At 42.6% G+C, this 27,767-nt stretch overlaps 1 protein-coding gene across 2 annotated transcripts in view; it reads right to left on the reverse strand.

The window, feature by feature from the left end:
- Positions 1 to 1,627: 1,627 nt before the first annotated feature.
- LOC121572390 (striatin) overlaps positions 1,628 to 27,767 on the reverse strand; it is a 66,019-nt gene continuing 39,879 nt past the window's right edge. Inside the window, exons 3-18 of one of the 2 annotated variants that reach the window (XM_041884447.2) lie at positions 25,578 to 25,654; positions 23,201 to 23,282; positions 18,087 to 18,257; positions 17,589 to 17,724; positions 16,804 to 16,963; positions 14,386 to 14,496; positions 12,616 to 12,759; positions 12,368 to 12,504; positions 9,035 to 9,210; positions 8,540 to 8,587; positions 8,105 to 8,226; positions 7,603 to 7,770; positions 6,339 to 6,479; positions 5,811 to 5,912; positions 5,564 to 5,650; positions 1,628 to 5,271 (exon numbers count right to left, since the gene is read on the reverse strand). In XM_041884447.2, coding sequence (XP_041740381.2) covers positions 5,102 to 5,271; positions 5,564 to 5,650; positions 5,811 to 5,912; positions 6,339 to 6,479; positions 7,603 to 7,770; positions 8,105 to 8,226; positions 8,540 to 8,587; positions 9,035 to 9,210; positions 12,368 to 12,504; positions 12,616 to 12,759; positions 14,386 to 14,496; positions 16,804 to 16,963; positions 17,589 to 17,724; positions 18,087 to 18,257; positions 23,201 to 23,282; positions 25,578 to 25,654 — 2,032 coding nt within the window. In that variant the 3' untranslated portion in view covers positions 1,628 to 5,101. The remainder of the gene's footprint in view (positions 5,272 to 5,563; positions 5,651 to 5,810; positions 5,913 to 6,338; positions 6,480 to 7,602; positions 7,771 to 8,104; positions 8,227 to 8,539; positions 8,588 to 9,034; positions 9,211 to 12,367; positions 12,505 to 12,615; positions 12,760 to 14,385; positions 14,497 to 16,803; positions 16,964 to 17,588; positions 17,725 to 18,086; positions 18,258 to 23,200; positions 23,283 to 25,577; positions 25,655 to 27,767) is intronic. The other variant, XM_045222153.1, reaches the window with a different exon arrangement.

Here is a 27,767-nt window from a genome sequence, read left to right on the forward strand (position 1 = left end):
CAGGTGTCTTTTACACAGGTAACGAGCTGAGATTATGAGCACACTCTTAAAGGGAGTGCTCCTAATCTCAGTTTGTTACCTGTATAAAAGACACCTGTCCACAGAAGTGATCAATCAATCAATCAGATTCCAAACTCTCCACCATGGCCAAGACCAAAGAGCTCTCCAAGGATGTCAGGGGCAAGATTGTAGCCCTACACAAGGCTGGAATGGGCTACAAGACCATCGCCAAGCAGCTTGGTGAGAAGGTGACAACAGTTGGTGCGATTATTCGCAAATGGAAGAAACACAAAAGTACTGTCAATCTCCCTCGGCCTGGGGCTCCATGCAAGATCTCACCTCGTGGAGTTGCAATGATCATGAGAACGGTGAGGAATCAGCCCAGAACTACACGGGAGGATCTTGTCAATGATCTCAAGGCAGCTGGGACCATAGCCACCAAGAAAACAATTGGTAACACACTACGCCGTGAAGGACTGAAATCCTGCAGCGCCCGCAAGGTCCCCCTGCTCAAGAAAGCACATATACATGCCCGTCTGAAGTTTGCCAATGAACATCTGAATGATTCAGAGGAGAACTGGGTGAAAGTGTTGTGGTCAGATGAGACCAAAATGGAGGTCTTTGGCATCAACTCAACACGCCGTGTTTGGAGGAGGAGGAATGCTGCCTATGACCCCAAGAACACCATCCCCACCGTCAAACATGGAGGTGGAAACATTATGCTTTGGGGGTGTTTTTCTGCTAAGGGGACAGGACAACTTCACCGCATCAAAGGGACGATGGACGGGGCCATGTACCATCAAATCTTGGGTGAGAACCTCCTTCCCTCAGCCAGGGCATTGAAAATGGGTCGTGGATGAGTATTCCAGCATGACAATGACCCAAAACACACGGCCAAGGCAACAAAGGAGTGGCTCAAGAAGAAGCACATTAAGGTCCTGGAGTGGCCTAGCCAGTCTCCAGACCTTAATCCCATAGAAAATCTGTGGAGGGAGCTGAAGGTTCGAGTTGCCAAACGTTAGCCTCGAAACCTTAATGACATGGAGAAGATCTGCAAAGAGGAGTGGGACAAAATCCCTCCTGAGATGTGTGCAAACCTGGTGGCCAACTACAAGAAACGTCTGACCTCTGTGATTGCCAACAAGGGTTTTGTCACCAAGTACTGTCATGTTTTGCAGAGGGGTCAAATACTTATTTCCCTCATTAAAATGCAAATCAATTTATAACATTTTTGACATGCGTTTTTCTGGATTTTTTTGTTGTTATTCTGTCTCTCACTGTTCAAATAAACCTACCATTAAAATTATAGACTGATCATGTCTTTGTCAGTGGGCAAACGTACAAAATCATCAGGGGATCAAATACTTTTTTCCCTCACTGTACCAATTGTATATGTATTTAAATAATATACATCTTAGATTTATTTATTAAATGTTTTTTAAAGTATTGGTATAAACGTTGCTATTGGATTACAATTAATACATATTATGGGGTACTTAAAGTATTAATCAAATACAAATGCATTTTCCTATAGGTAAGTATACACTTGAATGGAAAATGTGGATTAATGTTGAAGCAATGAAAGGCATTATTCTAAAGGTGGGAAACAAATACTACATTACCAGTATGATATACAACATATTCCTTTATTGTTGTTATTGATAAATCTGTCACTCTCCCATCTGAGAAAAAATACAATACATCATGAAAAAAGAATAAACTATAATGACAATAATTATATGTACTGTATGTACAGTCCAATTAGCATATTTATCAAATTCACATCATCTTAAAAGAATTCTCTATACAACTGGAGGTTAAAAAGGGCAATGACTTGATTTACAACAGGCAAACTTGGCTTCGCCCAGGACTTTGTGTTTGTTTTCCCATTGGTTATTAATAGGTTCTTTGTTTTGTGTGATCTCTTTTCATACACTTTGTAGTGCTTGTAAGCAACACCCCCTGCTGCTCAGAATAGACAAGTGAATTTTAGACGCATATATGAGTCACTATTTAGACTATAGCATTCTGCTTTTACACTGCCTTTCACAGTATGATAATTATTTGTTCAAATTGTCCGACTCCTGGTTCTGGAGGACCACTGTATTTGCTTGGTTATTATTATTCCAATTGACGACCTTATGCAGTATTGATGGACACACAGCTAACTATGGTATTAGACCCAGTTTCAAAAACGACAGCTCAAACTGGTTTGGAGAAAACAAGTATTTAAAGTGGTTCTCTACGACCAAAAACACACACAAAAAAACACACTAGCCTATGGTCAGCCTCATTATTCTGTCATTCAAATGGACATACAGCCCATTAAAAGACATGAAATGAGAGCCAACCTGCTGAAATGTGCTTCTTCCACATTGTGAGCAGCAGGGGGCCCTATAATAACTCCTATTTTGTTCAACTACTCAGTGTTGTGATGAAACTACTGTACGTTTACCACGACAAGCGCACCATACATACTGACTCCATTTCACATCACTCAATATACTGTGTTAATAAATATCTTTTTTTTTATACTTTAAAACTGTACACATTTTTGTTCTTGCCCTTACACTGTCTAAAATTACCTGACACCAAAGTAAATAAAAAAGAAAAAATATCTTTGTACAACGCAAGCACACCGAATTCCCCACAGATTTTGATCCATCCTTGTCATTCAACAGTCCTCATTTTAGAGACCAAAGCATTTGGTAGATAGCGAAATCCTAATCTCTCTCTGTTCAACTGCAGATGAAACAACTTGGAGAATAATGACAAAATCTGTCTTGTTTTGTAATGCTCACAACCAAAGGCATACAACTTTTGATAAGACCGGCAAATCTCCAACCATTCCACTACAAAATAAAAAAAGTACACAAGTCCCCCAAGGAATAACTCCTAAATGTTCAAGTAAAACAGAAAATATTCTTTAAAAAAATATCTACCTGTATTTAACAAGGATTTCTTTACCTTTTTCAACAACCATGTATAGTAAATAAAAAACGAGTAATTGTTCAAAATAATGAGACAATTCTATTCTCTAACAGTTATTACATAAAGCATTTACCTTGCTTTCTGACCAGAGCTGGTCATATCGCCTAAACACAGGAGCGTAGCTTGTGTGCAGTTGAGTACTGAGAGACCTCAGTTCTGCAGTCAAAAATGGGAGCCAAGGGGCTAACTCAGCACAGGGGCAAGCAGGATAGCTATGAAGAAACTACCTTAGCAGTCATAGCTAACTTAGCATTAACTTAGCATTAACTTAGCATTAGCAAAAGAGCTAACTTAGCGTTATAAGCTGAAAGAGCCAATTTAGCGGTCGCAGGAAACTTTACATCCGCAGGCTCTCTGTGAAGCATCTTGTCGTTGTAAGACAATACTTGGTTGATCCTTTTGGCTTAAAATGACACGGAGGCATAAATAAATACACAGCTCAAATAAAAAACAATAAAATGAATAAATTGTTTCACTGCAAACCATTTTCAGTGCAGTTTGTCTGGTTGTTCAACTATAAATACACGATAAAGCAGCATGTACTCAAATTAGGTCAAACCACAACATTGATCAATCAATTGCGTTAAATTGTGAAACAAAGTTTGAGTAATTGATCTACTGCTAGCAAAGTGTCACAGGACAGATCTTGTTAAGAGTTAACGCTTCTACTTATGTTGGTACTGTATTTTACAATGTAGGAGTTGCGGTCCTATTTATGTAAAGAATGGAACATCCAAACACCAAAAGAGGCACTCCTTGTACCTAGGAGAACTGAAGCTGGAGCATAAAAGCATTTACAATTTAATTGGAAACTAAATTAAGTTTAAGAATGGATGTGGCCTGGGTAAGTCAGTGTTTTGGCTGTGTACAGACAATTTGGATTTGAACACTGATTCAACAGTGAAGCAAAGCAAGCTGGAATACAAGGATGGCTTACTCACATAGGTGACAGATTCATATGGGCTAATATGTAGGAATTTTGTTAGCAAAGTTTCATTACACAATTACATTATTTTCATGGGGTTGGCTTTTCAAGAGGGTGCAAAACAAGTGTGTGCACAATAGGCACTACTTAAAAAGCTACATTTGTACTTTTTAGAGATGAACTAATGGAGTCATTTCGAATTTGTTGTGATTAAATACAAAACCACAGACATAAAAAAAGGCTATAATAAATCACACATCGAGGAAATGCAGCCTCATGGCCTTTACTTCAACTTCAAACTGACTTTCAGGTTACTTTAAACTTCTTTACCATTTTTCTTATTCAGGGGGACTCCAGTTCTGCACGCTACTGTATATTTCAGTGGATTTGAGGGCATTGTGGCTCCCAACTCCCACGTTCAATAACTAAAACAGTACTGTGACTATTGACCACTAGCCATACATATGCTGTGCACATAGAATGAAAATATAATTATTTTCAAACTTAGTTTTATGGATCAAATGGAATAGACAATGTCCAGTACTATGTTGGACAATAAATGATAACTTGTTGTTGAACGCCCTGCCCACTCCTACGTTGCACACAAACTGTAAAATAACGTTGTTCGCAAGACGATTGACAAAAAAGGCACATTTTCATGAAATCTTTGAAAACGACGACATTGAAGTCACAGGCAGTCTTAGGGGTGGCCGGGGGTGGGGGTGCAGAATACGAGTCTTGTGTTTCTGTTAGGACACAAACGCAATGTTTCTAAATGAGAGTACAGGTCTTGAGAATTTCCTGGATATCCGCCTGGTCTTTGTGATGTTTAACCACTGGTCTCCTGGTTTGGATGTAGCACCCAGGCCTGCCCGGGTTAGCTGGGGAGTGTGTGTGTAGGACAGGAAGTATACGGTGGAAAGATAGTAGCCCTCTTTCTCGCCAACTCTCACGTTCACCCCTTTCAGCCTTCAAACCATCAGGTGTCTAACCATCCCGCTCGACTGCCACTGGTCGAGACCCAGACACCAGTGGCTAGTTACCCATCCATCTCACTACATTTCCTTCCACACTGCCTTTGAGTTGGGCTCTAACTCCCATCCCTCCCTTCAGTTACACCACACCTCGTCCCCTTTTTCATGGTCCTTCGAGCCGGACGCAGCTGTTAGCCATTGGAATTTGCGGTCATACGAAGACCTTGGCAAGCGCGTCGGCCCCGGCGCTGCCGATGTAGCACTTGGTGGGATGGAACGCCACGTCGTGAATGGCCTCGTCCGACTTCTTGCGGTGCGCTGTGAACTCCTGGATGCATGTCTTGCTCTCCATGTTCCACAGGCGGATGGAGCAGTCGTGGCCTAATAGGGCGGAGGAGGGTAAGAACAAAAATATTAAGAAATAGGGAGGTAGAGTGAGAGAGGGAAACAGAGAGAAAGAAATAGAGGGAGATGTTACAATTCTAAAACTGCCTGTTAGTGAAAGTTACCACAAGAAAGATCCAAGGGGGCTTCCGTTTCTGTGCTCAGATATCCTATTTGCCACACTACCAGTTTGTATCTCCAGTTTTGCAAGGAACAATATTTCTGTAACTACATGAAACGCTAACCACCATAAACACTAGTACTTCTCTGTTACCAGATAAATACTTACTGCCAGACATCAGGTACAAGCCGTTGGGATCCACAGCTAAACAGGTGACTGCGTCCAGGTGGGCCACCATGGAGTGAATACATTTCCCTGTAATTGGAGCGCAGGATGAGTACAAAATCACTGTTCTCAATGTTATAGCCAACTATTATAAATACATTTTATACTGTGACAAAATGTCTTACTATGTATATCTTTTATTTTAATTCCAGCTGGAATGTCGGTTCAAACTGGACGCTGTCTATCTCACCCGTGTTGTTGTCGAAGAACTGGATGTGTCGGTCCTCCTGGGCCGTGATGGTTATGGGCAGAGTGGGGTGACTCAGCACCTTGTTGATCTTGCACGGGGCTTCTGTGTGTGCGGGGTGGACGTGAAAAGACATGCAACTCAATTGAACATTGCTATTAGCCTTTCTCATTTACATTTAGTCATTTGTCAGAACAACAGGATAAATGTGAGTTATAACTCGAGCCAAAATTATTCAAAAGAAGGGAGTTGGAAGGGAGAGCCACAGAGCTATAATATAATTGGAGGGTACTAGGGTTATTATATTGCTGACTTTACTGACCCTGTTGCTAATATAACTAAAACATATGTTAGGGAAACTTTCTGAAGTGAGTACACCAACAAAATAAGAGTATGACTTTTAATGCACAAACATAAACATTTGTGTTGTGACAAGAGGGTTAAAGGGAGTTGACAGGGAGAGAGCAAGAAAATAGGCAGTGAGTGCATAGTGCTATAGAGTCACTGTGTAGAAATGGCAGCGGAGTTTACCGGGCTCTCCGGTCTGGTCCAGCTTGAGAATCAGCTGCCGCGTCTCCATGTTGAAGAGTCCGATCTCCCCCGTGCTGAACGACGTCACCATGTGGGCCGGCTCACTGCACACCAGGTCCACTGACGTGGGGACGCCCAGCTCTGAAACCGACAAGAGTTGGAAAGGTTATGAACTAATCCTAGAGCAGTGGTTCTGTTGAAGGGGGCAGGATTTGCGTGTGGTGACGATAGAATTAGAATGCCATTCTATAGATCTATTTCTATGGTGGTGACCTGGTCCTAGGTCAGACCTTTTTTTCTGGGGCTGATAGTGTCCTGAATTGAGTAACTCTTTATGGAGCTAATTCTAGATCAGTTTTAGCTCTGAATCAGACAGAGGTAGAGGTGGAGAGGTTAGGGTTTGGCTGTGGGGACCTGGCTGGTCCTAGGTCAGACCTCTTTTTGGGGCAGGTAGTGTTCTGAATTGAGTAACTCCATTTTGATATCAAAAATGTTTTGCAACCCCACCATGTAAAAAAAATTATGTAATCAACGGCAAATGTTTACTTTTTTTAATTGGGACTATTACAAATCAGTCTGATAGTATTTTTGACAGTATTTCAATTTGAAGACCGTATGGTTGAAGTGACTGAAATGCATCAGAAAGGTATTGGGAAGTTCAGAAGACCATCAGGCAATAATGTTGTATGATCTTCTGTGTAGAAAACAACATTATCATTGAAGATGTTCTTTTCCCCCCAGTCTGATTTAGTACGTACGTGTTCCTGAATGTCTTATCTTTCAGTGATGGGGTCATAATATTTTGTAGCATAAACCATTCAAAAGATAGACACATTTGTAGAAAGAAAACAGAAACCCCTCTGTTTCTTACAACCGCATTTAGCTGCTACTGGTGGTTACTAACGTAACCCCGGTTCTATGAACCAAGCGTACATTTTCTCTCGAGACCCCATTTTTTAATCAGGTGACCCTACATGGGGTCGCGGCCCCTAGTTTGGGAAACCCAGGTGTAACTCTTTATGGAGCGGATTCTAGGTCATTGTATAGCGTGAAATTACAAATATATTTTATGAGCTGATCCTAGAGCAGTGGTTATGTGGGACAGTCAGTGTAAGCGGGTCAATTAGGTGTTGTGGAACATTAAGTTAAAATGTGCGAGGTATCTGTTTTATGAACTGATGCTAGTGCAGTGTTTGTGTGGGAGAGCCAATGCAAGTCTATTGGGGGATCATTTCGTTGATCTGATCTGCGTTCAGCATCTCACCTCCTTTCTCGTTGAAGATGGCGAGTGCGGGGGAGGTGTTGGCAGCGTTCCACAGGCGCACAGTGCCGTCCCCGGAGCAGGAGAGCAGGCGCTGGTGGGCCGAGCTGTAGACCACACCCCACACTGAGTCAGTGTGACCCAGCATCGCCCCCCGCAGCACCGAGGGCTCTATGGCAGGAAAGAGAGAGGGAGAGTTAGAAGGAAGCAGAGGTGGAGAATTAAGAGGTGGGGAGAGTTATAAGGAGGGAGGGGAAAAGGAGAGAGGGAATGATAGAGAATGAAAGATCATGTGGAGACAGGGAAAAAAGAGTTGGATAAAGAGAAGAGAATAGAGTGAAAGAGGAGGATGAAAGGAGGATGGAAAGTTGGAAGAGAGATGTAGTGAAAGAGAAAATAGAGGTAGAGAGGGAAAGAAAGAGTAAAGAGATGAAGAGGATATGAAAAAAGAGAAAGAGCGATGTACTAATAATCAGTGGTGTAGCTAAGGCATCTGGGGGCGTACCATATGAGTCATAGGGGTCGATATTAGGGTTGGGGGTGTTCCAGCTCTGAATGGTTCCATCCACCCCCCCACTGAAGCACTGCTCCCCTGTAGAGCTCATGGTCACACACAACACCGCACCCCTACAGAAGACAGAAACATGCAATCTCATTATTAACTTCAACTTGTTTTTGGAAGACAAAACACAACACCGCACTCCTACAGGAAAAAGTGGCAATACCTGTCATTATAAAATTCAACACGTTATTTTATTTTTTTCCATTGCACTTTAGCAGTGTTTTACTTATGCAAAGATACAAAGTATGTGAATATGTACATTTGATGGTTTGTATGGAATACATTTGATAGAACAAATTGTTCATGTATACAAGAGTATCAGTCCAGTTGTCCATTTATAAAAAGGTTGGGTTATAGTGGATAAGGAAGGTTACTCACCGATGGGCCCTGAATGTATAGATGGGTTCCACATCTAGAGCAGCACATCTAGGAAGACAGACAGGGAACATAACTACCTTCGATGTACATATTCAACAAGCATACACTAACTACAACAAAATGTCCCATTACAGCCCTCAGAAATGTATAAGAAAAAGGCATGCTTTAACTATCGATTGTCTTTTCACAATAGCGCTCTTAACAATTCCACATGATTCTTACCCCATTGAGTGGCTAACACTTTCACTACTTAGGTACCTTCTTCAAAGCATCACTGTCTTTGATTGACAGCAGGGTCGTATTCGTTAGTGCAAACCGAGAGCTTCTTTAATAATGTGTATCGCTCTTAACTTTGTCAGGTCGTTATTGTAAAAGAGAACGTGATCTCAATTACTTCCCTGGTTAAATAAAGGCAAACATTTACATTGTTTGGGGTCTAGTAAATACGACCCAGGTGTTTGACTGACAGCAGGGTAGGCCTATGCGAGCTCTTACTTCTTGGCGGGGGCGGTCTTCTGGAGGTTCCACAGTTTGAGGGTGTGGTCCTCGGAGGCAGTGACCAGGACGGGCTCCACGGGGTGGAAGGCCAGGCCCCGGATGGAGTCAAAGTGGCTCCGCAGTGTGAACTTGGGGTTCCACGTCTTCCGCAGCGCATCCTGGCTGTTGGTCACCTGAGGAAAATGGCAAAGAGTATTGATGTCAATTGGAGATTTGCAACAAAATGCAAGTTATGCACACATATGTCCCTCTTTTGACCACCTCGCAGTCCAGACCTACTCTGTCATATAGCTGTTTATTTGATTGTTTTTGTTTTGCTTATAGAAGTTGAGAAAAATATTATTATTATTAGGATTCAAGCCTAAGTGCTGTACAATAATGTATCATAATATAATAATAATATGCCATTTAGCAGACGCTTTTATCCAAAGCGACTTACAGTCATGCGTGCATACATTTTTGTGTATGGGTGGTCCCGGGGATCGAACCCACTACCTTGGCGTTACAAGCGCCGTGCTCTACCAGCTGAGCTACAGAGGACCACAGAAGGTATAGCAAGCTAGGAGTCACTAGTTTTGCCTTATTTCAATTTACAAAAAGTAACTTACGTAGTCACACTGACTTAATAAAGGTTTGTTCCTGTTTGCAATTGCTGTTCAGTGGTGCTATGCTCTTCATTGAGTCTGCTAAGCATGTCTGCAATGTGCCCCTTGTGCTTGACCCCAGTAGATAGTCACTGCTTAGATCTTCATATCCTTTTAATTTCCTGCTTGTTAGAGCTGCAATATCTTAGTATGACAGTTCCCATAGAAACTTTAATGTTATCTAATGCACACAAATCCATGCCTATTTTGAGATGAGTGTGTCCATCATAGAAATAGAATTAGAACACTATGGTGTCCTCCCACACTGGGTCGAACTGAGCAATATGACACTCAGTCTCTTCAATCACAACCTCATTCTGCATGCTAGTGTGTGTAAGTGCCTGTGTCTCTGTGCGGCGTGTGCCCGCTTGTGTTAGTGTGTATGCGTCTAGGCGTGTGTTTGTGTGTGTCAACAAAAGCTAAAGTCAAAGCCCATGCTAATCAGACCAGCCTGTTTAAATATTGACATTTTGAAAGCTGGAGACCAGCCTCTTCCATAAGCTTGGCTCAGTTCTGTGGATTACTATTGATTTCAAGGCTTCTGTTTACAGTCCCTCTCACTAACTCGAAGCCTATGCATATAAGCTCAGAGTTAATAATGTTAATAAACCTACTCTACCAGTCAGCTTGATCCCAATCTTAGGCATATTGCCGTGCTCCGGGGTGAAGGATCAGTTTCTAGGATCAGTTTCTCCTCCCCCAATCCTAACCTTAATCATTACCAGGGAAAATGCTAAACTGAACCAAGATCAGCAAAAACGTACCTCTACTCCTACTGGCTCACCTGGGGTACATACCTGGGGTACATACAATACAGTAACTCCACTACGTACAAGTCTTATCTGTCAATGATAACTGGCTAAGGTTTTGAAAAATATATGACTTTCTACTTAGTGTTCCAGTTTGGAAGCTCTAAATCTAGCTAATTAATTAAATGAATTGATCTTCTGCTACACGGCAATGTAAAGCAGTAGATATTTGCTGCCCCGAGGGACCTAAGTGCTGAAAGAGTTGTCCATGGGGCTCCACAGGTTTAAGGTCATGTAGATACATAGTTCATTTATCTGGGTGCAAACACACCATGCAGTACATTCCGAAAGTATTCAGGTTTGTCACATTTTGTTACGTTACAGCCTTATTCTAAAATGGATTAAATTGTCCCCCCCCCCCCTCAATCTACACACAATACCCCATAATGACAAAGCAAAAACAGTTTTACAAATTTGAGCAAATTCATTAAAAATAACAAATTGAAATATCACATTTACATAAGTATTCAGATACTTTACTCAGTACTTTGTTGAAGCACCTTCGCAACAATTACAGCCTTGAGTCTCCCAGTCCCTGCTGCTGAAAAACATCCCCAAAGCATGATGCTGCCACCACCATGGTTCACCGTAGGGATGGTGCCAGGTTTTCTCCAGACGTGACGCTTGGCATTCAGGCCAAAGAGTTCAATTTTGATTTCATCAGACCAGAGAATCTTGTTTCTCATGGTCTTAGAGTTCTTTAGATGCCTTTTGGCAAACTCGAAGCGGGCTGTCATGTGCCTTTTACTAAGGAGTGGCTTCCGTCTGGCCATAAAGGCCTGATTTGTGGAGTGCTGCAGAGATGGTTTTCCTTCTGGAAGGTTCTTCCATCTCCACAGAGGAACTCTGGAGCTCTGTCAAAGTGAACATTGGGTTCTTGGTCACCTCCCTGACCAAGGCCTTCTCCCCCAATTGCTCTAGGAAGAGTCTTGGTGGTTCCAAACTTCTTCCATTTAAGAATGATGGAGGCTACTGTGTTCTTGGAGACCTTCAATGCTGCAGAAATTTTTTGGTACCCTTCCCCAGATCTGTGCCTTGGTCACAATCCTGTCTCTGATCTCTATGGAAAATTCCTCCGACCTCATGGCTTGGTTTTGGTCAACTGTGGGACCTTATATAGACAGGTCTGTGCCTTTCCAAATCATGACCAATCAATTTAATTTACCACAGGTGGACTCCAATCAAGTTGTTGAAACATCTCAAGGATGATCAATGGAAACAGGATGCACCTGAGCTCAATTTCGAGTCTCATAGCAAAGGGTCTGAATACTTATGTAAATAAGGTATCTGTTTTACATTTGTAATACATTTGCAAAAATGTCTAAAAACCAGTTTTCGCTTTGTCAATATAGGGTATTGTGTGTAGATTGAGGAGGAAAAAATAAGGCTGTAACGTAACAACATGTGGAAAAAGGCTATGGGTCTGAATACCTTCCGAATGCAATGTATATACAGCAGAAAATAAAATATGTGAATGCTGCTGCCCGCTGTTTGGTGGTGGTGCACTTTGCTCTGATTAGCTGAATGTTGTACTGTCTGTCATTAATTGCTATGTCCGTGTCTACAAAACATTTTCCGATTGCAGTGGTCATGATATGCAAATAAAATTCCCTTCGGGGCAATAAAGTGTGTCCTTAATAAAGGTTTTAATTAATTTATTAATTTATTCATTCATTCATTGCTAGCTGGCTTGCTCCTGCTCCTACATCTTGCAGTGGTTGGTGCCCCTTGTAAGGAAGGACAGATGCCACTCCCGTTGTAGGCCAGGCTGTCGGCTTTGTTGGCCATGGTTATGTTCCCAGCTCGCCCCCCTTACTCCCCTCACCCTCCCTTCCTTCCTTCCTTATCCTCCCTTCCCCTCAGAGGTAGGTACTCACGTCGTAGGCCAGGCTGTCTGCCTCGTTAGCCACAGTGAGGCCCGCCAGCTCGCCCAGGCCCAGCTCGCTCTCTGCCGCCTCGTCCGGCCCCATGATGAACGACTTCCCTGACGTAGGCGGAAACGTCATGGCCTCCACTGGGATGGATGGATGAGATAGACGGATTATTTACAGTCAATTACGTATATTTGGAAATTGTGCATTCTGTAAATTCAAACCCTTTGAGGACAATTGAGCTCTCGTCTTACCTTCTTCGGGGCGGCCCACTTCGTGCTCGTTGAGCCTGGGGACGCTGGGCCGGGAGGGCGGTGTGACGGGGGGCTGCATGGATGGGAGGTCCTCTGCGTCTCGCAGGTTGGCCAGCATATCCTGCAGTTTGGACCGGTTAGGTCCTGGGAGGAGGAGGAGGAAGATGAAAAGAGGATCATGGAGGAGAAGGAGTAGAGACAAAGAAGGAAAGGAGAGGGAGGAAGAAGAGGATAAGAAGTAGTATACAGAGAGGACAAGGAAGGAGAAGAGTCAAAGAAAGAAAGGAGAGGGATAAGGAAGAGGAAGAGGAGAGGAGAGGAGAATGGAAGGTCATTATCTTAGAGTAGAAGGGCACCCAATCCTCATCTTAAATACTGTAGGGCAGGGTTCACCAGCTCTTTGGAGTTACTGGGTGTGCAGGGGTTTGTACCAGCCCAGCACTACTAACCTATCAGTTTCAAATAATCACAGGTTTCAGTCTGAACCATTATTAGTTGAATCAGGTGCACTAGTGCTGGTTTGGAACAAAAGCCTGCACTCCTAGTAGCTGGAGGGTTGATTGAACACAATCAAAAATCAACAGGAGAAAAGTGATGCAGAGAATGGACAAGATAATATTCATTAAGCATCACAAATTAGCAGTGCTGATCGAGGATCAGTTCAGCCTTTTAGATAATAATGGATATGATTTTATGGACAGGGGGAACCCGATCCTAGCTCAGCACTCCTACTCTGAGACACTTTATGAATATGGTCCCTGAAATAAGCAGCTTGAAGAGCAGGTCCATGGCTGATGCTTGGCGAAGGAGAACTTTGTAGCTACAACATAGAAATAACTCATAGAAAAATGAAGGCAACTAAAGTTGGGAGGAAAGGAGAGTGTTAAGTCACTGACATGATACTTTCAGAGAAAATAAGAAGTTGGAATGGTTGGAAAATACAGAGAACCAGCACACATACAAAAGACACAGGTGCAGCTGATAACCTATGGCAGAATAAAGACCGGTACAAACATGACGAAACGGGGATGGAATGTCTTGGGTAGGATGGTGCAACCATACACATACAATTACTAGAAGGGGCGCGCCCATTCAACACAATGAGGCCATAGGGTATGGGCTATGCCCTTTTTAGTAATTATATTTCTATGGGTGCAACTTAAAACAGCAATGAGTATTGTCAACACAGTGAGGGTTAGGAATGCAGTACTGTGTACTTTGCTTATAGTGAATGTGGTTATAGTGATCGACCACTTACAATAGTGATCAAATTGTCCTGCACGGGTCTGATCACTGTGAGGAGAGGCAGTGTATTGCAATCCCATTGAAATGTTAATAAACATACAACAATTTATGCACAGAGCCACACACAGAAGCACAGACACAAACAAGCTCTTATCGGGTACTAGATGGCCGAAAAGGAGCGCCAAAACGAAGCGATAGAAAAGGAAGAGTGTCTCTAAGGTGCTTAGCGTGTCTGTTGAATATTATTTTTGCAATATAGTTAACCTCAACCCGAGAGAGAGAGAGAGAGAGAGAGAGAGAGAGAGAGAGAGAGAGAGAGAGAGAGAGAGAGAGAGAGAGAGAGAGAGAGAGAGAGAGAGAGAGAGAGAGAGAGAGAGAGAGAGAGAGAGAGAGAGAGAGAGAGAGAGAGAGAGAAGCTCTTATCGCCAGGACAAGGAGAAAGGAAGAGATAGAAGGCAATGGAGAGAAAGAAAGATCGAAAGCAATGGAGAGAAAGAAAGTGAAGGGGAGGCCTGATAGACTTACTCTTCACCCCCTTTTTGCCCTTGCGCTCCTTCCTGTACTGCTCCTTGAGTTGGGCTATGAGGCCCTGGTCCACGTCCCAGGCCTCGGGCATGGGGCACTGCTCTTCCTTCTCTACACCCGAAGGAAGGGGTTGGGGGGAGGGGGGGGACAGAAACCGAGAAGCCGGTCAAACTCAACTAAAATCCAAAGTATTGTGAAATTAAAGGTGGTTCAAGTGAAGATGGCCTCTTTAATCCTAATATATATAGCCTGTAAAACGTCCAAATGTATTGTAGAGACCGTTGCTTACAATCCCCCCTCCCCACCTCTATTGGAGCAGTGGTTAGCGAGTTTGCCTACAGGCTGGGAGACCTGGGTTTGAGACCCGCAATGTACAGTATGTTGCATTATCGCCGTTTGCTGCAGTATGTAAAAAAGTGTGTGATGGAAATTCTATCTGGAATACTTTTTTCCCACCCCACAGAGAGACCCAAGTTTATGTTTTCTACAGGCCTTCGGGCCTCTCTCGAAGCAACTATAGGGGGGTGGTGATGTCAACACATTGGGGTCACAATTGGTCAAATTCTATTCTCATACGACAACAGACAGGGATGGAAGGGGAGAATAGAGTCATGCCTGAGGGTTACCGTCTCTGCACCACTCGACATGGAAACATAAAAACACAAAACACAAAACTGCCATTAAACAAAGGGGTTTTTTTTGGGGGGGGGGGGGTACAGCTGACATCAAATGTTGAATTTGATGGCTGGCAGCAATCCTGAACACTTTTTGTGTTAATGTATTAAAAAATATTAATGTCAAAGAAAGCTGTCCTGTCAAATTAGGTGACAACAAAGCATATGGTGGAACAGCCATCATGCCATGCCTCACTCAGTCTCTGCAAGGCTTTGTCCTTAGTGCCGCAACACCAGTAGCAGCAAACATCATCATAACAAAAACATGCTAATGTTAAGATAATACAAATAACATTCAATACCCCCCCAAAATGCAATGCCATTCAATAACTCTGTCATGTTTTGAAAAGTTCTATATATATATCAAAAGCAGCAACCATGTAGGTTTTATAGTGTAAGCTGGCTAAAGAACTAAAAATACAAAAAATAATGGATTTAAACAAAAAAAGTCAAATAATGTGGTGGAGTTATCTGTATCTATACCTATAAGCATATTCATAATTTCAGATGCACGCATTATCATATAATATGGGGTAAACAGAATGGCTATTCTAATTTCCCATTGCAGCCCTCAGCTACAGATGTTTCTGGTTCTGTCTCAAATGGCACCCTATTCCCTATATAGTCCACTACTTTTGACCAGGGGTCCATAGGGCTCAGGTCAAAAATAGTGCAGTATATAGGGAATAGGGTGCCATTTGGGACACATCCGTGGGACCAAGCGGAGGAGATGAACACTTGAGAGCACAGCGCTGCTGATGACAACGGTTTCATAAGTGATCAGCTGAGCGCCTCGCTGCCGCTGGACCTTTAATACCATCCATCTATCCGTCCTTTGCTGTGTGTTCAGCTCATGGCTTCTTCAATTATGGTTAACATAGAGAAATGCGAACAACTCGGTTTCGCATGCAAGTTGACCTAATTATCCCAATAATACAGGAATAGTATTTTTTTAATAGTCACCATTATTTATATGAACTACTATTGAATAATAGTATTTTTAAAAATAACTGGATTGTCAACATCTAGTCAGTGGGTCAATGAATCATAGACAATTGGTCATTTGTTGTGGCTGTGTTCTAATGTCTACACTAGCTATAGTATGGATATTGGAAGATAGCCTAAGTCTTCAACTGGATCCCTCTGGCTTCCTCTGTTACACAACCAGCGACGCCAAATCATCCCTTCTTCTTTGACTCACTGATTGCGTGGGAATGCCCTTTGTTGTTGAGTGGAGATAAACACAAGGCGTTGCTAGGTGACGGGAGTGAAGGGGGTTCTCTGTTAGCTGAAGGGGCTAAGGGAGCTACAGTAGCCAGGTGGCCAGCTGTGTCTGTGTGAAGACTAGGTTAGACAATACAGGGTTCTGTGTGAGTGGGCGACTGAGTGAGTCCCCTCAGTGGGGACTGTTCTGTGGCGCTAGAGCTGGAAACAGAGTTACACTCAATGTTCTCTTGACCCAACTGTCCCAGCTATGGCCCACTGGTCCTCCCTTTGGTCTACTGTCCTCTTTCAATGCCCTCCTGTCCTGAGAATACATGACTGTCCCCACTTACTTGTCCACTATAGTCTTACAATGGCCACTATAGTCCACTGTCCCAATTATGATCCGCAGTCAACATTTCCCCTTCACTGTTACTAGGCCTACTAGTCACATGTAAACTTGAATTTGTGTTAAACTTGTACTATTCTAGTTTGAGTGTTCATCAACCAACCAGTCAAATAACCAACCCCACCCCCTCACCCCAGTCTCCGCTGTCTTCGGCGCTCCGGGTATCGGGCGAGCCGTCCATCTCATCTGGGCTAGCCAGGAAGTCAAAGCCCTTCAGGGCCTCCTCCGTGTCCAGGTCGTCACTCATGTCCGAGGATGAGGAGGGGGACGAAGACGTCTTCTTCCGCACCATCTGTGGAAGACAGAGGGTTGAAGAGGGGGTCTGAGTGACTGAATGTGTTGAGTGTTAAAGTGTAGGTCTGAATGAGTAGGGTGTCCAATCAAAAAGCTTTTTATTTTAAAAGCCTTTTACATTTCATTCAGCTTGTGTCATGCTAATTTAGCTTTTTGTGACCCACTGAAACAACTTTGGAGACGACGACCACAAAATGTAAAATCCTCAAAAGTTAAGAGAAACCTGCACCACTATGTCAACACCGATTGGTGCTTATTATCGGTTGTATTCGGCTACGAAATCTGACTTTTTTGATATAATGTTAATGATATGTTAGAGAAAGACACCACTGAATGATTCAGAACATGAATAATCATATTTGTCTTGGTAAAATGTATTTTGCATAAGTAAGTGAAATAGTATCACTTAATTTTATCACCTCCCTACGAAAGAGCTAACATGGCTTGTGACTGCTACTGGTTCTCCTTGACTGTTATTGCTGCCTGTCGCTAACGCAATCGTTACTGCTGTTACTCTATTGTTGTAGCCATTGCTAATGATATTGCTAATGGCTAAATATAATTGCCCCATGAAGAAGCCCAAGTCAGATCGTATATGTGTGTGTGTGTGTGTCCTTGCTTACAGTGGCCAAGTTCATAATGGTCTTGTCCCTCCCTTCGCTGTCTTCGTCGTCCTCCTCGTCGCTAAACTCGGCGGCGGCGCTTTCTATGAACTTGAAGGCCTCAAGGACAGTGGCCGAGTCAGACATGTCAGGTTTACTGACGGAGAGAACAGGGAGAAAACGAGACAGATGTTAGTGAGAACACAAAAACAATGCAACCCTACATTGTTTCTCACTGGACTTCCTTGACGAATGCTAGTTATCCATTAGTGATAGCATTAGCAATGGCTACGACAATAGCATTAGCGATGGCAATAACAATAGCATTAGCAATAGCTCGAGCAATAGTATTAGCTACAACAATAGCATTAGCAATAGCTACAACAATAGCATTAGTGATAGCAATAACAATAGGATTTAGTCTTAACCATAGCAATAGCTTTAGCGCCAACTACAATAACAGCATTTAGCAATAACCATAACAGCAGCAATAGTCATTAGTAGTTAGCGGTAGCTCACCTGATCATGCCGCTGTCCTTCAGCAAAGATGGCTCGGTGCCGTTGACCATGGGTTCCGGTTTCCTGTCAGACGGCCTCTCTCCAGAATCTCCAGCCAGGCCCAGCAGTGCCCTGACTCTCTGGGACTTCACATCCAAGATGGTGTCCGTGTAGCCCACCTCCTGAAGGTACCTGGATGAGTGGAGAAAGTAAGGGCCGATTGAATATTACGGGACAGATCGGCTAATAATTTTGAGATTTTGTGCGTAGAGTGAGAAGCGTCTTTAAGTACTGATCTAGAATCAGCCCTAAATCCTAACCTAATCCCCCAACCCTCACCATTGGGGAGGGGGCGGGGGGGATGCTAAATTGACCTTAGATCAGATTCTAGGTGCAACTTCCATCTACTCCAGTTTTCACATCACAACATTACAGAAGCGACATGACTATATTAGTCATATTTTTACGACTGCTTATGATATTTGGTGTGTCACGCTAATCGCTGTGTAAATTAGGTTTCAAAAGAGACGTTTGGAGTCGCAAGGTTAAAGGGATAAAATTACACTTGGAAAAGTGTTTCTATAGCCATTTCCATTTATATTTAAGTTATTTGGAGTTAACTGTATTTAAGTGGAGTTACTGGTGTGTTAGTCTGACAGAATAGAGCTGGACACTGACCATTTCAAGAGCAATATGTATTGGATTAGATAACCAAAACAAAATCCTGGAGAAAAAAAACTATCAAGTTTTGTTACAAAGGCAAACAAGCTATAAATATTCAATATGGGCTACTTTACAGGATACAGTTCCTGAAGAAAACAAACACGTTCCTTTATATACCATAGGGTCCAAAGAAAGCAATTGTGTTAAACGATTTCTCTCTGAGCGGAAAACATCCGTTTTCAGTCACTGCACAACAAGGGAATGAAACACAAGAAACTGTATGTATACAGTTTTGCATAATTGAACCAATTAAAACCGCACATGAATACAAACTACTTAATAAGGTCAAATGCAAAATTGCAGTAAAGCTCTCCAAAACCACAACATACCTCGCAAGGAAAGGTCAAACCAAAATCAAGATGACACCCTTCTATCCTTATTCCTTCAAGACACGCTTAAGTTCTGATGCTGATGCTCCACGGTCGGAGGTTTTGATAAAACAGCATCTTGTGCAAGCTTTAACAGAACGACAGAAGGAGGAGAAAAAAAAATTGAGGAGAAGAAAGTTCCCCTCCGTCTCTTGCTGTACCAGCCTCTCCAGTCGCAGGAGCCCTGAATGCCCCGACACAATCCTCCATTCATGGGCTAACACCATCTCTGTCTCGGACACTGTGCTTCGTTACACAGACACGCCAGAGACAATACGCACATACACACCAGAGACGAACATACACAGAGATGGACACACACAGGCACGCACACACAACATCGATGAACACACACACACGTTTCCTCTCAATGAGATGTTGCATTCACATTCCTTCATCCAAGGACGTCATCCAAGGATAATACAATTTAGTGCCCAGATTTATTGCTTGATGTATTTTGGCAATAAGCACATATTCCACATAACATAAGGCCTTGTACACTGTGGGTATTGGAGCTACGGGCAACAATAAAATGTTCAGTTGAGTTCTCAACTTCTCAATTGCAAAAACTGCTCATAACATGCAGAGGAACGCAAATTAGCCCAAACCTAGTATTTATATATAAAACAAGTTTAAGTTCAAATTGTTGAGAAAAGGTCAAGTATTTTAGAACTAGAAGTCAAGAATAGGTGTAACAATGAATGTTGGACTCTGATCAAGTGTCTGTTGAACTTTTCATAAAAAAAATTTTCAAACTGTCTTTAGACTAGCTGCATTCCATGATTCTCTTCTCTGCCCTCTTCCCATCTCTTCTCCTCTATTTTCCCCCCTTTTCTCTCGCTCTTTGTCAGGTCCGGTTCAGTGAGTTCATGGTTGGGATGGGGGGAGGGACCCTGTCCCTTCAGTGCCTGCCTGTAGCTACCGCTCGCATCACTGTTTGCAACACACACAAGCAGACAGATACGACATACACACAAAGAATACACAAAGATATATATATATACACACACACACAAACACAGACCCTCGCTCTTATCCCATTTGAGAGCTTGGGTGTCATTTTGAAACACAACATTACACACACACACACACACACACACACACACACACATTTTATTTTATACATGCTGACACACACACGGGGAGCTGACAAGCACTGAGATATATACGTTCTGCAGCCCGTGTCAGTGAAAACGGTGTAATATCGACATGAAGAAGCGTTCCATAGTGTGGGATGGCGAGATGAGATTAGGATTGGGGCTGTGTGGACCATCTGCTGTGCTGTCTGTGGGTCTGTGTGTGGACTATCTGCTGTGCTGTCTGTGGGTCTGTGTGTGGACTATCTGCTGTGCTGTCTGTGGGTCTGTGTGTGGACTATCTGCTGTGCTGTCTGTGGGTCTGTGTGTGGACTATCTGCTGTGCTGTCTGTGGGTCTGTGTGTGGACCATCTGCTGTGCTGTCTGTGGGTCTGTGTGTGTAACTGTGCTCTGACGTGAAATCAATGACCGCTCTCTGGAACGGTAGCCATGCTATGTGTGCTGCTACTGTCTGTGTGCTCTAGGAGTTGTGTGGATCATGAGAATGTATAGCAGAGAGAGCGAGAGAGAGATTGTGTCTGTGTATTCACTCTGTGTTGGGAGTTGCAGTGCTAACCCTAGTCTGTGCTTCCATAGATCGTACGGTGTGTTGGTGGCTGGGATAATAATACAAGTGGATGACTCAGCAATGGATGAGCAAAGACACACACACTTCTCTCATTGCTCCATCACAGTATTCTCTCTGTCTATTCCTTTTTCTCCATATGTCTCACTCCTACCCACGCACGCACACACGCACACACACAAGCATGCACAGACACACAAGCAGGCGCACACACTCTCTGTATCCCCCTTCCGCTCATTCTATGTCCTGACTACTTTTGACACCCAGAGGGCACCCAAGTACAAGCCTTTTAACAGCTTTCACACCCCTTTGCACTCACATGCTCAGAGTAACACACAGTGTGTCTCAACATGTGTATATCGCTCGCTCTCTCTCTCTGTGTGTGTGTGTGTGTGTGAGCATGTGTCTAAGTGTGTGTCTCTGTGTCTCAGTGTGTGTGTGTGTGTGTGTGTGTGTGTGTGTGTGTGTGTGTGTGTGTGTGTGTGTGTGTGTGTGTGTGTGTGTGTCTGACGCTCCACACGTCCCCCCAGTCTCTGGGGGATTACTCCATTACTCTATTCATACCTAGGCTCTTAATCTCCATTAAGAAGATTTTCCTCCCTTTGAAGGCTTTTTGTCTTAAAACAGACACTTGCAGCTGATGGTGGTGCCCTATGGCTTCAGCCACACACACACAGATGGTCAAAAGAAACAAGAGCACACACAAATGCGAACACACACACACAGACAGTCTGGTGGCGTACAGTCACCCACTCCCAGAGGCCTTCCCTATTGAGTCAGTGGTCGTTGTGACAGCCCAGATGCAGGATAATATCAATTGTCCATGTTGCCACGCAGCTCCCAGCCAGAAATGAGGTGCTAGGGAGTTTCACACAGCTGCACAGGGATAAAAACACACTGCTAAAAACAATAGATTATAATGGATTGCATTTAAAGGCCCAATGCAGCCGTTTTATAGCAATATCAAATCGTTTCTGGGCAACATGCAACAATTCCAAAGGTTTTACTGAGTTACAGTTCATATAAGGAAATCAGTCAATTGAAATAAATTCATTAGGCCCTAATCTATGGATTTCACCTGACTGGGAATACATATGAAAAAGAAAGTAGGGTCATGAATCAGAAAACCAGTCAGTATCTGGTGTGACCACCATTTTCCTCATGCAGTGCAACATCTCCTTCGCATAGAGTTGATCTGTGGAATGTGGCCTGTGGAATGTTGTCCCACTCCTCTCCAATGGCTGTGCGAAGTTGCTGTATATTGGTGGGAACTGGAACACGCTGTCGTACACGTCGATCGAGAGTATCCCAAAGATGCTCAATGGGTGACATGTCTGGTGAGTATGCAGGCCATGGAAGAACTGGGACATTTTCAGATTCCAGGAATTGTGTACAGATCCTTGCGACATGGGGCCATGCATTATCATGCTGAAACATGAGGTGATGGCGGCGGATGAACGGCACGACAATGGGCCTCAGGATCTCGTCACGGTATCTCTGTGAATTCAAATTGCCATTGATAAAATGCAATTGTGTTCGTTGTCCGTAGCTTATGCCTGCCCATACCATAACCCCACTGCCACCAAGGGGCACTCTGTTTTCAACGTTGACATCAGAAAACCACATGCCCACACAACGCCATACACGTGGTATGCGGTTGTGAGGCCGGTTGGACGTACTGATAAATTCTCTAAAATGACGTTGGAGGCGGCTTATGGTAGAGAAATGAACATTAAATTCTCTGGCAACAGCTCTGGTGGACATTCCTGCAGTCAGCATGCCAATTCCACGCTCCCTCAAAACTTGACACATCTGTGGAATTGTGTTGTGTGACAAAACCACACATTTTAGAGTGGCATTTTATTGTCCCCAGCACAAGGTGCACCTGTGTAATGATCATGCTGTTTAATCAGCTTCTTGATATGCCACACCTGTCAGGTGGATGGATTATCTTGGCAGAAATAAGCTTTTTCTGTGAATTGAACATTTTTGGTGTCTTTTATTTCAGCTCAAGAAACATGGGACCAGCACTTTACATGTTGCCTTTATATTTTTGTTCAGTGTAAAGTACCTTACTGTAATACATTTCCATAAAAATTGGCAAAAATTGCTTTTTAGCAAAAAACTATTTATCCAGCAAGAATTTTGACACTGAAAACCAGCTGTTATTGGCAGAGAGTTTTGTAACTCTCTTTGTTATTGGTCTATTAACCAATATTCCACATGTTGATGTCACCGTGGAAAGCCGAAACTCCCGCCCCATGCAAACCTACTGATCAGAAGGTCACCAGGTCTCAAAGCACTTAAGTGTACAGCCATAGGGCACCATTAAGACAACAAATGCAAAGACAAGACAAAAAGGTGTGTGTGAGTTGCACTCACTGTCTGAGTAGCTGCCGTCCCTGTTTCCAACCCAGCTGACTACTGTTGGGGGGGCTCGGGACCTCGTTTTCATTCCCTTCATCTGAGGGGAGACAAGAATGAGACACAGACAGAGAGAGAGAGATAAAGAGATGCACTGTGCTATTAAGGCTCCACCCACAGTATTGAAGCATGGACTGAAATACTTACAGTACATATGCTGCATTCAATTTCACTCCAAAATTCCAATTGAAACACAAGTCAGGACACATGGTGCAATCCAGGTTAGATTGTCAGAATGCATATAGTACATCTGAACGAAACATGTCAGTATTGTGACATTTGACATGCACAAATGTGACTCGTTTCAGGAAACTAGGCATATGTTGCACGTCACTACTTCACAGGAGAGGCATTTGAACAAAAACATTTATTTTTTAATCTAAATGCGTTTTGGGGCAGAAATGCCTTCTGGAACATGTGAACCTTCATGTGCTTTAATAACAAACTTGTATTCCATCCATAAATACGAATACAATTGTTAAATTGTGAGCCTAGTTGGTTTAGCCACAGAAAATAATAGGAACTTTCCCGCTAGCCATGATTGGCTGAGATAATGGATGGGATGTACATGCCAGGAGATGAGTTTGGATTGTCTGCCATGTAGCATGCTTATGTCTATAAAGTGAACTGCTCAGTATGTGTTGATAGTAATTTCTACTGCGCCGTTTTTGAAAGATAACGTTAGCCATCGAGAACTACAAAAGTTTTGCTACTTTTCTCAACAACATTGATGCCCTGAATTTAGCAGGCTCTATCAAAGTGATGGGCTTCTTTCTGCACACGCCACGGTCAGTGTGAACCAGAGTGAATTGACACAACGCTGGCCAAACAAGATATAGCTACAAACAAAACTGAGTTAAATGGTTCCAGTCTTCCGTGAAGCGTTCATCCATGTATACGGGTAAGAGTCTAACTACATTTTCTGATATTATAAGTTTCTAATTTTGTCAGAAAGTTGTTTTCATTGTAAGTTAAAGCGTACTGTTAGCTAGCTAGCGAACTTTAGCTTGCTGGCTCGCTAGCTAACGTTACGCGAATGATCTGTTTATTATTCGAATCAGAAATCCATTTGCATTGCTAGTTATAGCCTAATGGTAGCTAGCTAACATTGAACCTAGTTGGTTAGCTCTTTAGCTACATGCAGATTCATACTACAGCTATGACAATGTTTGTATTGGTGGTAGTATAAATTGGGATTATGCTACCTACATGTCTAAACAAAAGACTCCACTTCGCCAGATGATTACATGACCCATCAAGTTAGCCAGGTGTGTCTGGGGTGTTTACGGCCATCTATTGTATTTCATGAACATGTGTACATGTCTAGACAACAGTGACCCATCCACTTAGCTAGATGTGGCTGCGGGGTGGTTACAGCATTTCCTTCACACAATCCATACATTTAGACAAGTGTGTCGGGTAAATGTAATCTAATAATTATAAAATATTTATATCTGGACACTTTTTTTTGTGTTGATATTGCTACTATGCAAGTAACCATTTTACTGTACCGTTTAAATCTTCTGCATCCTTAGCATGTGACAAATAAACTTACAGTAATGTGAAGAACAACATGACCTGCACCAAAGTCAGATTAGGATATAGGCCAAGGACTAGATGAAGTGTATTTTTACCTGGAGTTTTTCCTTATTGTAGGCTACTACTTTTAGTCTTGAAATCTTTGGTTGTTTACTAAACTACTCACTCTGTTTAGCACATGGCCTCACATGTGAATCCTTAAAGAGATGGGTGGGGCTAAGGCTTAAGAGGGTGTGAACGATGCTGAATGGTTGTAGATGACAGAAGAGCTCTCCAGTAGGGGTACCAAAACGTTCAAGGGCCATTTTCTCAAAAGTGGGGTTACAAGTTGATCAACTTTCAAAGCAGAATTACTTTCCCATTGTTCCTCAACTGCAGTGTATCATATACCATATTCTAGCTCGGAGTCTCTACTTTTATCCAATGTAAAAAACACAATTTCAAAATTAGCTACATAAGACCGAATCGAGGCGGTTGTCATCCATCATGAGTGATGACTGCTGATGAGATCTGCAAAGTCATGCTTTCATTTACAACCACTAACCTAGGTGCTATTTGGTTGCGTTTTTTTGTTTGTTGGCATTTTTGTTTTTAAATGTATTCCATCTATGTCTACAGTGTGTGTGAACACATTGTGTTATCTTGAATATGTAAAGCACTAGGGGTCTGAGAAAGGAGCCATACAAATATTTTATTAATAATTGTAATTGTGGCATTAAAAGATCGCTTTACGATGTAGGACTCACAAGTGGTGTCAACGACACCGGTTGGTCCTAAGATAAGAGGTGGAACTTACCGGAATCATCGTAGCTGGGAGGTTTCATGTCTCCTTGGTTCAACTCTGTTCCGTATTTGAGCTTGTGGTATTTTGACCTGAGGGTGAAAGGAAAAGAAAGAAGAGAAAAAGAGAGAGAAAGAAAGAATAATAGAGAATGATAGAGAGAGAGGAGAAAGAGAGATAAATAAAAAGCTTTAATGATAAGGCAGCCACAGTGAGTTAACAGCTCATTAATGATCTAACACAAGATAACCATCTCACTGTTGATTGTATCTGTAAATTAACTGGCTTCATACATACATTTGAAGAAGTGTCTTGTAAATTACATATATTATTATATTAAGAACATGTGGGTGGGATGCTACATTTGTTCATTCACTGGGTTGATATTAATCTAAATGTAATAGTGGATATTAAGCCATGAGTTTCTTTTGCCCAAGATTGATTCACAGAGGTCATCCAAAACAAGAGAACTCCCCAAAAAGTTGTCAAAGACGGTACAGTATGAAGATTTTACATTTTTACATTTTAGTCATTTAGCAGACGCTCTTATCCAGAGCGACTTACAGCTAATGAGTGCATACATTTTCATACTGGTCCCCCGTGGGAATCGAACCCACAACCCTGGCGTTGCAAGCGCCATGCTCTACCAACTGAGGTACACGGGACTGGGAAGATAGGCTAAATAGCACACAAACTATATACTACATATTTTATAGGTCGGCCAGATGAGTGTGTTATATCTCAGCCTGTACTCATAAAGCATCTCAGAGTACGAGTGCTGATCTAGGATCAGGCCCCCCCGTCCATTCCTTATAATCTAAAATACAAAACTGATCCCAGATCAGGCTTTTTGATTCCAGGCCATGGATGGGTGCCCTATTGTGAAGGAAGATGCACTTTAATGAGAACTTCAACTTGCTTAGCTAGACTGTGACTAGACTGACTTGACTTGGTGTCACTCAAACATCGAATCACTACAAACAAAGGCCATGAGGAGAGAGGATTAGGCGAGTGGAGTGCTGATAATTCTATAAGAGAATAAGACACTGAGGGGATGATGGATCACTTTAAAATTACCATCACCACCATCATTGTCTTCATCAATACCATCATCATCGTCATTTAACTCATTTGTTTTTCAAATCGTTTACATAGGGATTTATAATTAAAACATTGACACATTGAATGTAAAACAGTCAACTGCATTGCACCATCACACCATAGCTTATGCTAATTTCCAGTGATTCTTATCATCATCGCCATCGTCCTCATTACCATCATCAAGATCATCGTCATCATCACTTATCGTCAGCCCCAAAAACTAAAGGTCTCTTTTTGTCAGTAACAGTATTACCAGGAGAAGTCATTCAAAACAAGACGCTGATCTTGGGTCACTTTTGCATTTCCCCCACTAATGGTTAAGGTAAGGATTGGGGGAAGGGAAAACTGTTTCTCCAATAGAAATCCCAGATCACACTTGTAGGCGATGTCATGGCGATGTTGGCTTGCTAAGCTCAAGTGCAGAAACACGTCATTGGGTCTAACGGTCATCTCGCAACGAACTGCGCATGTGCAGGCCGTCAAATCAAATGCACTCCTTCGATATAAAGTTGTTTTTGACAACAACAAAAACGTGTCAGTTTGTCACTTTCACTAAAATGTTCAAATACTTAAGACATCTAGGTTGTGCCTTTAGATTTTGATAAAATTAACAACTAAAAGGAATACTTTTTCACCTCTCTCATTGACTTCTCAAACCCCAAACCCCAGCCTGGTCTACCTAGTCTGCTTCGCAAGCGTTCCCGGAGGTCTCGCGATGTTGTGTCTCTGGTTTTTTCAGTTATCGTGTGTGACCACAGATGATCCATTATATTGACCAGATACTTAAGTGGCCGCTCTAACAATGAAAATAAATGTATTTAAAAAAAATGGAAGGCAGTTAGCCTGGGTAACAGTTTCTTTAGCTAATCCACTCCCTGTACTCCATGTCATGTGCCAAAGACTGCAATTCCAACCACAAAACATCTTATACAACAACTTGCCCAGCTAACAGCTAAATGTTTGTTATTGACTTTGTTATAAAGTCAAATTCTATTTGAGGCTCCACATGTTGTCATGGAAAATGACAACATGTGGAGTGAACAACAACCAATGAGCAACTCCGCCGTAAATCCAGCGCATATTGAACATTGAGATTGCCAAAAG

This window comes from Coregonus clupeaformis, chromosome 8, assembly GCF_020615455.1.
Source record: "Coregonus clupeaformis isolate EN_2021a chromosome 8, ASM2061545v1, whole genome shotgun sequence".
Taxonomy (NCBI): domain Eukaryota; kingdom Metazoa; phylum Chordata; class Actinopteri; order Salmoniformes; family Salmonidae; genus Coregonus; species Coregonus clupeaformis.